The sequence below is a fragment of the Ruditapes philippinarum genome, unplaced genomic scaffold (genome assembly GCF_026571515.1).
Source record: "Ruditapes philippinarum isolate M1 unplaced genomic scaffold, ASM2657151v2 ctg1735_1_1_1_1, whole genome shotgun sequence".
NCBI classification, from domain to species: domain Eukaryota; kingdom Metazoa; phylum Mollusca; class Bivalvia; order Venerida; family Veneridae; genus Ruditapes; species Ruditapes philippinarum.
Window position 1 is genome coordinate 1224 of NW_026857406.1, and position 13381 is coordinate 14604.

General features: G+C 34.3%; 1 protein-coding gene across 2 annotated transcripts; it reads left to right on the top strand.

Moving 5' to 3' along the window:
* Window positions 1–265: 265 nt before the first annotated feature.
* LOC132749627 (collagen alpha-1(II) chain-like) lies at window positions 266–11512 on the top strand (the record flags this gene model as incomplete). 2 transcript variants are annotated; one of them, XM_060739469.1, is given in 11 exon segments in its annotated part: window positions 266–298; window positions 974–994; window positions 4235–4273; window positions 4875–5309; window positions 5927–5965; window positions 6417–7052; window positions 7237–8409; window positions 8940–9161; window positions 9375–9428; window positions 10383–10499; window positions 11014–11512. In XM_060739469.1, coding segments are annotated over 11 exon segments (2852 nt in total), but the record flags the coding sequence as incomplete, so codon positions are not given.
* Between the last annotated feature and the right edge of the window lie 1869 nt (window positions 11513–13381).

Sequence of the window (13381 nt, forward strand, 5' to 3'; positions counted from 1 at the left end):
TACTTCTACATGTTTATTTATTTATATTTTTATATTTTTAATACGGATTACAACATGTTTGTAGTATCACATTATCTATAAATGATACAAAATGTTTAGTTAGGACCTGTTCATATTATATTAATATATTTTTCTGGAATGAATATCAAATGGATAATATTAGAAATTATTTTGTTCAAGGGTGATTGAGACTAAAGTATTATAACTTTTTTTGTCCATTTATTGCTTGAATGTTTATATTCATTTTATATAATTTATTTTTTAGGAGGATTCCCTTTTGGAATAACAGGCGTTGGAGGTATGAAACTTATTTTCATTTAAACATACATTGTACATATATATTCAGAAATCATGCACACGAAGTTAAATAAAGCTACACTGCTTCAGTGAAATATAAAAATAATCTCAAAATATCCATATAAGAAGAAATTCACAAATAATGTTTCACAGAGAGTAACAGTCACTTAACCCCTCCCCCGCAGCAACAACAACAACAACTTATGTACATGTGAACTTAATGTTGGTCAAGACAGGCGTATTAGTTCAACCCGACCTACACCGCCTACCTAATGTGTAGACTGTCATAAAAGTGTCAATTTCATTCATGATTATTATTATTAATAATATAGATCATTAGTCCATAATAACATGTCAATATTGTATCAATAATTCAGTAATTTATATCATTATGTAATAGATAAATAATGACTATTTGAAAACAAGTAGTAAATATCTATTTAACATGACAACCTATCTAAAAAATGAGAGTAAATATTGGTAATAAAGATATAAAAATATGTCTGTTGAGCCCTCATAATATTGCCATAACAACCGTGTCTTAGATACAAGTATTACTTTTACCATACAATAACGCCTTTTTTCTTGTACAAATTTAGAACTTTTCAAGTTATGTAATACTTAGATCTTATAAATATTGTTATATATGAATTAAAGTTTTTATGTTTTGTTTTAGGCCCAGGGATCCCTCCGCCTGGTGAGTTTCTTAAATAACTTGGTGAACAAAATAATAAAGTGCTGCACCAACCAGCCTGTCTGCTTATACATATATATTCTCATATATATTACAACCGTATAATAACCATGCCTTGGTGTTTAAGATGTCGGTAGCTCAGCCCATGGACCATGGGTTTGAACCCTATTTGTGTTGCAACCATGTTTCCTTATATTGCACCGGTACTGGTTAGTTCCTAAGAAGCGGACTCAATGGTGGTTAAATAAAGAAAGCTTTTAAAAATCTTTAAACTTATCGTAAAACAACCTGACGCTTGAAATTTCGCTTAATTGCCCCAGATCCACCCTGCTTAAACCTTGTATATACACTATTTTACATAAACAGTAAATTCCCCTTATTAAGCCCAACTAGGGATACAAAATCTAATAGCAATTGGATATACATTTGGTTTTTAAATACGAAAACCATTAACTATTTTTGTAATTTTTCTGTAAATACGAACTTGCATGTAACGTGTAACGGCTTAAAATGTTCTCCGCTTGTCTTACACCCATGAAATAAATTCAAAGATATAGTTCTTGCGTATTTAAATGGTATAAAGCTATATCTTATGAAATATTTTAATAAAATAAACAATATAATAATATTGGCTCCATAATTTTTTGACCGATTCTCGAAAGTGTTGTAGCAAAGCATTCTCGGTTATTTAACACATATGGATTTTGTACGTAAACAAAATACACAAATGTAGTATATTCCGGAATAAAAAATAAATCTGCAGCAGGATTTTATCCGTTTAGCAATGATTTTGTGCATTTTTAGGCAATTTACTACCATATTTTTATTTATGCCATCTAGTTAGCTCAATAGGTTGAGCGTTGAAATGTGAATCGTGTAACCCGTGTTCGATTCCCGGACGGCGCATGTCACTTTCGTTGTGATTGATCATGAAATCCTATCTACGGTCATTAGCACTGTACCTTTGCTCTTGCGTGTACAGAAATAATCAGTTCCTTGCGAAAGTGAAGGGCAGCTAGTACGGGTATACTGCTTGAAATCGTACACAGAAGGGTCGGGGCAACACTCTGGACAATTAAATTTTCATAACTCCTGATCTAAGTAAAGACTACTAACACCAACTTAAAATTTTTTTTTATTTCAAACAAAATTTGAAATAATTATTATATTAAAATTAAACAATAATTTTTAAACACACTATAGCTGTATACACTTCAAACAATTTTTGTTTTTTTCTTATTCTTTTTTATAAAATGCACGCTCTTTTTGAGCTTTTTTTTTAGCTTTTTTCATGTTAAGAAGGTCGGCAGGTTTTTGGGGGTATTAAAATGGTTTTTTTTCAGTTGCAGCAAACTTTCTATATCGAAAAAACGAAAAAGCGAATATATTTACATAGAATATTTCCAACCCTTAACAAAAAAATAAAATAAAAAAACATTACAAAGAAAGAAAGAAAGAAAGAAAGAAAGAAAGGAAGAAAACACAACTTCTTAAAGCAATGTTTAGGCTGATTTAAGTTTCAAGTCCTAAAAGTTCATAGTTCAAACAAGAAGTGTGTTTCTCTAAAAAATATTTCAAACGTTATTTAGTATCATATATATTTGACACCATATATGCTTGAAATTCATGGACCGCTTCGCAAAATGGAAATATAGTTATCTACTTATCTGATTTATTTAAAGATTTATGTATTTAATTTTTTTTGCTACGAAGAATTGTTTTCTATATTATTGTATTCATTTCTTTTCTTAAACATACAGCTCTCAGGGGTAGATTTTTACGTTCACCACTCGGACCTCTGGGTACCCCCTTTTCTCCATTCGTACCGGGGCCAATGTTTGGACCTGGTCCTTTCGGGTTAACTGGACCGACTGATATTAGTCGTTTTGACTTATCAACTTTGGGTTTCCCGACTGAAGCCACATTCGGGGGCCCAGAAGGTCTGCCAATCTCAACCACCGGCGGTATGACCACCGTCGGGGAGAATAGTATTGCGTCTATGGGTTCAGGAGGCCCGGCGGGTGTTTCAGGGCAACAAGGTATCGAGAATATAGAGTTGAAAGAATAGTGTAGACACTTACACTAATACTGAACTAGAAACTCGAGGATAAAACTGCATGAAAATGCGTTTATACAGTTATAATACCGTACAAAATATGTAGTAGATTTGGTTTAGCAAATTATGATATGCATGTTACAAAAATTACAGTGGATAAACGAAATAAATGCAATGTACCATTTCATGCAAGCCGATATAATTAAATGAGTACAATGTCTTGTTTTTAAAAACATTTTTTTTTTCGAAAATAGTCGCTTATGATTTACAAGTTTATGTTTATTCCGATCATTATACCTTTTTTTGTGAGCCAATATAGGCCTACATGTATTTCAATTTTTACCTTTGCGGATACAGGAATTAGACTGCTTATCCACTTTTTAAAAATGAATTTTAAATAAATACATGCTAAAAAATTTTTGTTTACAGGTAACGCATATAAGAGTACTAGAAAATATTTGCAAAATTTACGTTTTTTTTATAAACAGACTATAAAAACAAAGTCAGTTCATTTTAGAATAAAATTTTTCAGCGTTCCCGTCAAACTCAAGTACAGTCCCAGAGAAAATAACTTATTATCTAGCCGCATTACTGTATTCGAATTTCCGAATGACTAAATATTACGAATATGATATGGAGCAATAAATTTTAAATTTTTTAAAAATTTTTTAAACGGAAAATGACAATCTGCAAAACAGCTTAAAGTTATAAAAAATCACATTTTTATAAAGATATTTACTTTCATGTAGTTATTTAGTTTTTTTACATATCTTTTTACAAAATATTTTCACCAAAAAACCCCTTTTAAAAACAGGGGTTTTACATTACTAAAAAATTTTCTTTAGGAAGAAAAAACACAATAGCGTTACTAACATAATTTGGGCCCAAAACATCCCCTTTTTATACGAATGATCAATTTACATTAAAAAAATAAGAATTTAAAAAGTAATAATTTTTTTAATTTCATTAAATTTACAAAAAATTTTTATAATTTCAATTTAATTCTTACTTAAGGGAAAAACACTCATTTACTTTTGAGAAAATAAATTTTTTTTAAATGCTATTGGTTATTGTTTTTACTTTGTATCATTTAAAATGTAATATTTCATTACTCGGGTGTGCTTTGGGCCTGTCACGTGTTTTCACGTTGTTTCGTATATCAACGTGTTTTATAATTATCATTTCAGGCGGAAGTGGCAACATATTCGGACAACAACCAACTCAAGGTAACCTTCATCTTGTTTTAAACGTATTAGTAGAATTTTACTTAGCTGTAGTCTTCTTACACGTGCATGATGAAAAGCATTACATACTTCTTTTTTTCATAACAGTCTGTTTTTTAGTTCTAGGAGGCATGATCCTCATGTTCATTTTTAACTTTACTTAGTTGAAGTTCATTACATGTATAGTGTTGTTTTAACTGCAAAATAGTTTTGAGATATAACCATAGTTTTGAAATAACAACAAACAGGACAATTAAAAATATGCATGAGAACATATGTCTATATGTATATGGTTGATTCAGTCAGTTAAAATGAAACGGCTACAATGCTATATGTACAATATTAACATACTTCAATTATTAATTACGTGTATATTTTGTAGTTTACTAACCATTACATAATATGTTAGATAACTGCAAATGTTATATGCATCTAACATTTTATAGTAGTTTTTGTTTTATATTTGTAGTGCTTTGTAGTGGGATGTTTCATAGCTTTTCTATGTTTTAGCAACCATCGCAAACGCTATTTTCATTAACGTGTAGATTTAGCATAACTAGATAGTTATAATGCCCTACGCTATGCTTGCATGTTCTGCTTTTAGCTGAAGAATTTTTAGAAGCAAATAGGGGAACTGTTGAGCAAAGGTCAAGGGCGAATACAGACGTCAGATCACCGAATGACCTACCTATGCCAGGCTTTCTTCCTTCAAACGCAGAACCTCAAGGTTCAAGGTCAGACATACAGGGAATGTCACGACCTCAAGACAGTTCTCAAAACAGGGGCAGGCGACCCCCTCCACGATTTCCTGGAGAGCGGTTTCCCCTTCCTCCACGCCCCCCGTTTTTACCACCCGCGCTTCCGCTCAGTCAATCTCAGCTTGGAGAACTTAGATTACAACCACTTCAACCTCCTTTAGGTCCCCGCAGAATGCCAGAACGTCCTTCAAGGCGCAGGGAACGCTTCGAAGCACAGCGTAGCAGACGATTGCAACGTCAGGGTCAAGGACAAAGGTCGCGCGAACCAACAGGGCCAAGAGGTTACAAAAATTGCATAAGCTGTATAGCATACTTACTACCTAATGCATGCAATAATATTTTGTATAAAGTAGTGACTCCATTAATACAATCCATTTCATAATAAAAGTGTTTCAGTGACAACAATAGCAACAACAATATAAATATAGAATAAAAATTGAATCTTTATTTTGGTATGTATCGGTAAATGCATTTTATAAAAAAATGTATAGATATTCACAACTGCAACTTATCGGCAATTCTGTCAAACTTCAGATGTTTCGATTATAAATATTGCTAAATACATGTATTAGTTATTTTGCTAATGGGTGAAACAATTCTTCTTCTCAAAAATAATTAATAAATATATTTAATTGATACATTGCTATTGTTTGTATCAATATTTGTAATACTTACGGAAATGTGCTAATCCACTTTAATATATTTGTACCTAAAATTAATGCACGTTTACAAGTGGTAGAAAACAAGTGTGCACGTTCTAGTTACAATGTATAACTTGCGAACTCGATAAAGAAAAATCATTAAAACAAAGATATTTAAGATAAAATCTGACATAAAATTACACATATTGTCTACCAAGATTATAAATTAATGCTATATATTTGTTGTGTTTTTCCAGTATTTCCAAATGTCCCATCTGTTGTCCAGATACCGTCTGGTAAGTTTTCATTCATTTTCACGCACCACACCGTTTAAAAGTAACTCATTAGTTACCTATTCCATGGTATGGATATTTTGCCTGTGAAAAGCATAAGAATACTGCGATACTATTTGTTAGATAAAACTTAATATTTTCACAAGATTGTTCATATACACGATTTCTGTCCTTTAGATAAAAGACAAAAATATTGATGAGAAATTCAGCCGTAAAATATTGAAAATAACGATAGGCTTTTTCAAATGATTCTTTCTTAAAGTGGATGTCCATTTAACCGAGTAGGACAGAGGGCGCTTCAGTAACTAATTTAAAAGAGAGTTAGATATCCTTGGTGTTTAGTTTAAAAACTTACTACATTAATTAATAAACTTAATAAAATATAAAAAAATACCGTAAATTATACCTGCACATAAAATTTTAAATGAAATCTTGTTAATCTGTAATATTACAGTTACCCCAACGGCTCAAGGTCAGCCAGGCGATAGTCAAGTTGGAGCAGGTCAAATGGGCGGACAAAGTAGCACGATGGGAGGACAAGTATCTGGACAAATGGGAGGAGCCATGGGTGGACAAATGGGAGGAGCCATGGGTGGACCTATGGGAGGAGCCATGGGTGGACCTATGGGAGGACAGGTCCCTGGGTCGATGAGTGGGTCATTTGGTGGCACAATGACAGGTTCAATGGGAGGTTCAATGTCTGGTCCAATGGGTGGGTCAATGTCTGGTCCAATGGGTGGGTCAATGGGGGGGACTATGGGTGGTGCAATGGGAGGACAAATGGTCGGAGGACCAATGGGAAGACAAGTTTCTGGACAAATGGGAAGTTCTATAGGAGGTGCAATGGGTGGACCCATGGCTGGAAGACCAATGGGAGGAGCAATTGGTGGACCATTTGGAATGCCAATGGGCGGGCCAATGAGAGGACCAATGACTGGCCCTATGAGGGGACCAGGGATGGGCCCATTTAGAGGCCCAATTGGAGGTTCGGTTGGTAGTCCATTTGGAAGTCAATTTACAGGTCCAACCTTTTCCTTTAGTCAGCCGTCAGGTGGTCAATTTTCAACTGGAAGCCAGACTCAAGGTCAAGGTTTGTTTCTTTTTTCAATATTTTTTCTTTCATCTATAGACATGCTTAATTTTTGTCAAACGTTTTTCCAAAGTTTATCAGATTGTTAAATTATGCAGTAACATTAAAAAGAATAAACATGTAATATCTGAAAACCTTTACTCCAATAAGTTTTATACTATATGTAATTATTGTGTCGTTACAGAAGGTTCAGCAATTTTTCCTTCGCAAGCTACCCAGGGACCAGTAATAAGACAACGTGGGCCAGGATTTACTACTGAGTCTGGTTTCCCACCCGGCTTAGACATGAGTGGGTCATCTACAGTTGGTATTCCTGCTTTCCCAAACGGACCAGCACTCCCATTCCCCGCCGGCGCCCCAGGCTTCGGCCAAAGTGATCCATTTATGTTTCCAGCAGGTGGATTTCAAACAGATGTTCTTTCTGGAACGGATTTACAAGCCTCCAGATTCCCAGGTTTTCCTGCAAGTTCATTTGGTCAGCGATTTGGGGTAAACGTTGAAACTTCTAGTGTACCAGGCTTTGATGCAACACCAACCAGACGACAAAGTAATGGTATCAATTCAATTGGAAGCGAAAGCATTTCTGATGGATCAAGCTTTCGACCAGCAACATTTGGACCAACCATTGATGCATCATCTGCTGGCCAATCCGGACAATCAGTAGGCGGAAGTAGGAGCGAAGGGCAGGTAACACAAAGTTTTGGTTTCGTCGGACCATCTAATAACGCTGGTGCAGGCCCTGCCTTTAATACTGATACACAATCTTCACAAAACTTTAATATCCAATTCCAGCCTCTACAGCCAGGGCCAGTCCCACAAATTCCTGCACTACAACCTAATCAAGGGCAAATCGGTGTCGGTGGTACTGTAGTTCAAACAAACGCTGGACAGGGTAACGGTTTTACAAACCAGGATAACGTTCAATTTGGAAGCTCAAGTCAAAGTTTCCAAACTAGCGGTTCCAGTCAAGGGGGACTTCAGTTCGGCGGTTCAAGTCAGGGTGGATTTCAGACCGGAGACGCCGGTCAAAATAGCCAATTTATCGTCTCAGATGGACCAACAGTAGTTGAAACACGAACAAATCAACAAAATGGCGGTATGACATTTGGCTCAAATAGTCAAAGTTCCAACAATGCGGCCACTACCGTCTCGGAGCGCACAGTAGAGACAGGGGGAGCCACCGGGAATGCAGAGTTTCGTCTGGTTGAAGTAGGAAATATTCTAGGTGATAAAGGTTTTGTAAACAATGATGCAGGTAGCAGTAGAGTTGTTGTCACGGAAACGATCAGCACCAACCAAGGCGCCGACTTTCAGCCAGTTGGTGACATCAACACAGCTTTCCGCTCATTCGAATCAGGTAAGATTTCATTATAATGGAGCAGCGTCACCACAAAACCAACATAATGGGTTTGCGACCAGCATGGATCCAGACCAGCCTGCGCATCCGCACAGTCTGATCAGAATCCATGCTGTTCGCTATCAGTTTCTCTACTTGTTATAGGGTTTGTAAACGAACAGCATGGATCCTGATAAGACTGCGCGGATGCGCAGTCTGGTCTGGGTCCATGCTGGTCGCAAAGACGCACATGTCACATGTCATTATGTTGGTTTTGTCATGGCACGGCTCATATTATTTTAACTTTTAATTTTATTTGATTCAAAACTATGCTTTACTTAAACTTTCTTTTACTTTAACATACTGCACAAAATAGAAAAGTTATTCATATCAATGCATAAAGAGAATCAATACATATACATGTATATACATATTAGTGCAACGTGCAGAATATTCAAAGTTTTACCATATCATCAATCTACCAATATTGAATACTGAATAAAATGATAGAAAATAAGTAAACCACTTTTGGGTTTTCTTTTTACTACTAGTTGCAGGCTCAAATAACGTAGTTGATCTAAGTTTGGAACCAACACTCTCCATGACCGGAAACACCGTCACCACGTCAGACGCCACCGGAAGTACAACTGAAACTAATACGAGCGAAACTAGAAGTATTATGTCGGTACAAGATGGACCATTTGCAGCATCTTTGAATCAAAATCAAGACTTTTCGTTTTTCATGACCGACAATACTAACGAAGCACCAAATGGTAAATTCTTATTAAATATGTCATTGTTATGGTTCCTTGACTTGAATCATTTGAACAAAAAATAAATGATCATAGAAGAATATCTCATCAGAATATATATCATTCGATAATTATACTAAAGTTGTTTCACCCTCTATTCTTTATATGCTTACTTAAACAAACTACTATTAATTAATAGTTAATTAATCAGTTAATTTTCAAATTATGTTTCAGAGATGCCACCGATTACGTTCAATGCACCCCCACCGCCGGTTGTAGGCCCAGAAGGTGAGTATAATGCATAGCAATGCATCAGTGGTATAAAATAGAATTAAAATAAATGGTCAAATAGAAACTCGATCCTTCAAATAAATCATTTGTATTAAATAATAGAACTTATACTTTCATATACATATAATATACATGTATCGATACCTATATTTCTCGTCAATCACAAGTTTAACATTGACAAAATATTACGCTTCAGATCAGTAAATGAAATTCCTTTACATCAGTTTTTGGCAACGCATTTTGAAAAATCACTGAAGTTTAAGATGAACTGCTTGGAATTCAAAAGGAATCAGTTCATACAGGCCGGAAATCGCTGAAATTTGCAATGAACTCATTCTAAATCAAAGAGTGTAGATTTTGAAGCTGAAATCACTGAAATTTACAATCAGGAATTGCAACAGTGCCCATGATCAATTGTAAAAATGAGCATGAATACAATTTTAATGAGGCGAATTAAAGTGATTATCGTTTCATTTACTTATTATGTTTACTCCGCTTGTCAAATTATTTAACCACCTTACATGTATACGAAAAGGACATTGTTTAGTTTAGAAACATTAGAAACATAATGATAACAAATTAATGTTATTGTTATTATAAAGTGATCATTTTATGTTTGTTTTGTACGGAAACCGATTAGTGTTATTCTAAATGTCGGCGACGCATGCAAATGTGATCAGACCAGTGTCGATTGAAAATGAGTGTTTGTCCTACTTTGGACCATGGCATTAACAAGTTTGTGTCATGTCGCATTGCCGTTAAGTCGTGTTGCATTGTCGTGTTTTATATCATGTGCTTCGCGTTTTATTGTCGTACTGTCATGCGTCGACTTTGTAAGGCAGACACATGATAATTATGATCAGTTATGAACAGAGTTACCGATTTTTAACGATGACATGCTAAAGTTGTCCTTTTACAATATTGTAACTAAGCTTGTGTTCTACCTTACAGGACCATCTATACTTACATTCGCTGTTGATGGAATGGCCAATACCGGCAATGAAATGCCAACTATTTCTTCAAAGCAAGAATTTAGTTCTAGCTCGAATTCCTTCACAATAGCGCCAGGTAAGTTTATTTTTATACGCAGTAAAAATATATTATTTTACTGTTCATTGCCTTATACTATAATATCCATATATAAAAGCGTTGTGTCGCCGTGCTCCATTTTGTGCTGGTCTTTCGGGATCATTGATTTTAGTATCTTAAATTGAAGAGTAAACTGAGCCGGTGCTGGAGGGCATGCCAGATGTTGCATTTCATTTTCTTTCCTGATTAGACTCAGTTTTAATTTTTTGTTTTTCATTGCGCTAGAAGGATCTTTCCTTTCCAAAATAGTTCCTATCAATTAACTTTTATATGTCCAAAATGAGTAATAATCACATTTCAACGACAATTAAAAATTTTCAAAATAGAACTGTGGTGGGAACGATAAAAATCCTTTTAAATTATTTCCATTCTTACTGTAAAAATTGTCTATAATGCTGAATAAACAAAGAAACAACAACAAAAACAAAACAAAAATGCGGACCAAACAGCATAATATATTTACAGTATTATCGTATAAAGTAATATTTTGTAGGAGGTGAAACAGTTCTAGGACCTGACCAGTCCGGTGCATCTACTATTGTTGAAGAAGCCAAACCACTTAGTGCATTACCTTAGAATAATTGTCTCTCAACGTTATTGTATAGCAGACGTCATTGTGTGCGAGTGTGACCGACTGTGATAGCCATTATATAGGATCCGAATCTGCAGTAACGACAGTCAAGAAATACAAAAATAACAAAAGGACTCAGATTGATGTTTTCGTCAAGTTAAAACAATTGATTTTTTTTATAAAAAAAAAGATCTCTTACATTGTAATATATTATGACTAAAGAAACAGCTTACTGGAATTGGGAATACTTCCGTGATTGGATTCTATTTTACATGTACCTTGTGTTTTAAATGAACATGTATATCGAGTAACTGATTGAATTGGTAATTTATATTGTCCACAATGTGGGCACACATCACCCGTTCTACTATGTACGAGATTTTGTAAACTGAATATCCGTTAAGTTTTATACAAAATAATATGTTTTCTAAAAATAACTTTGTTATGTCTTTGTTTTGTACGGTGGCCACCTGTGTCCCCTCCCCTTAACCGAAGGTTGTTCTGCCCCTCTTTGTGCATTTCTGGGTTAAAGTGTATATATAATATCAATTATATATCTGCTGCAAACATTTTTTTTATGAATTTTCAAAATATTTTTTTCTAAAATACTTTTATGTAAAAAAATGTTTGTATATATTTCCTTGAGAGCAAATGACGCATGCGCAAAATCATTCTTACATTCAAAATGAGCAGCCAATTTTTTTCCGGAACATTTTACTCAGTGAACGTACACTATACTCATGTGTGTTGAACAATATGGACATTTTTTGTAACAATTCTAACATATTATCATGGGAACAACGTAATTTTACTGCTCATGAAATTTATAAGAATATTACGTAAGATGTAGCCTTATATCTTTGTCAATAAATTAGTACAGATAATAATAACCATGTTCGCTGGCGGTTGATGAAACATTGAATATTTCATGAACGACAAAACCAACATAAGGGGTTTGCGACCAGCATGGATCCAGACCAGCAAACTTAGGTTAGCATCTTTGAAATATTCATGACAGTCATTTCTTTAGAAGGCCATGTGTGTGTAAATCATACAAGAAGGCCATGATTCACTAGAATTTTTTTTTGCAGTGTATTTCAAATGAACTTGCCGAAAGCCAAATTCAGCTCAACTCCAACTTAAAGGTGGCAATCAAATTAATACGAGCAAACTTGATAAAAGACTACTTAAGAATGCTACAGACAAAGTTTGGTGATCATCCATCAATAAGTTCAGCTGAAGAAGATGTTTAAAGATTTTTATTTTTAGCTCTGTTGACCCCTAAAAGGGACCAATTGAAACGATATGAGCAAATTCAAGTGCGGCTGTCACAAGGATGAAACAGACCAAATTTAAATTAAAACTGCCCAGCAGTTTGAGAGAAGAAGACGATTGTTGACGCATGACGACGGACGCCGTAGCATCCCCCTTTGATACTAATAGCTCACCATGACAATCCTGATTTCCCCTCGAAAGTACTACTGGTAATAGGCGTGATGTTCGCAACTTCTCGGCCATTTCCATCACCTAGGCTTTCTAATGGGCTGGTTTATAAATAAAAAGTCAAACTATATTCATATCTAATAAAATTTTAATATCCCAATTAATTGACAATCTGTAAAAATCAACAATACAATCACGCTAGAAATTCCCATCTATACATTTATCTAGACAAACTATCAATTAGACAATTATACAGATGTGATGTCACAAATTCACATATAAACCAGTTAGTCTTTTCAACACGTTGTATTAAAATGAACAAGGCAAAGTAAACTGCTTTATCAAGTAAACCAGTCTATTTAAAAGCATGATGAACCAGAAAAGCTTGTTAATCAATTTAGTCAAGTAAACTAGAAAACTTTTAAACAGTTTTACATAAATAAACCTGACAAACTTATGTTATTTGAACAGACCATTGTCCTTTATAAATTAGTTAAACAGGTCAAACTGATAAATAAAAAAAAACAGTTAACCAAATCAATCAGTTGAAATAATTAATTAGTTAAATCTATTAAACAATAATTTATACTAGTAAACCAGTTGAACTGATAATTATAATAAAGTAAACCAGATAAATTGATAAATAATCTAAGGCTGTAAACCAGGTAAATCAGTTATGCAAGTTATCCAGCCAAACATGTTAACTAGTGTGGCAAGTACACTTGTAAAACCAGATACTTAGATACTTAATCAGATACCCAAGTCCCTAGGTATTGTTTAATTCAATCAAATTTACTGAATAATGTAACCTAATCAGTTAGCAAGTAAAACATCAGACTATTTGGTT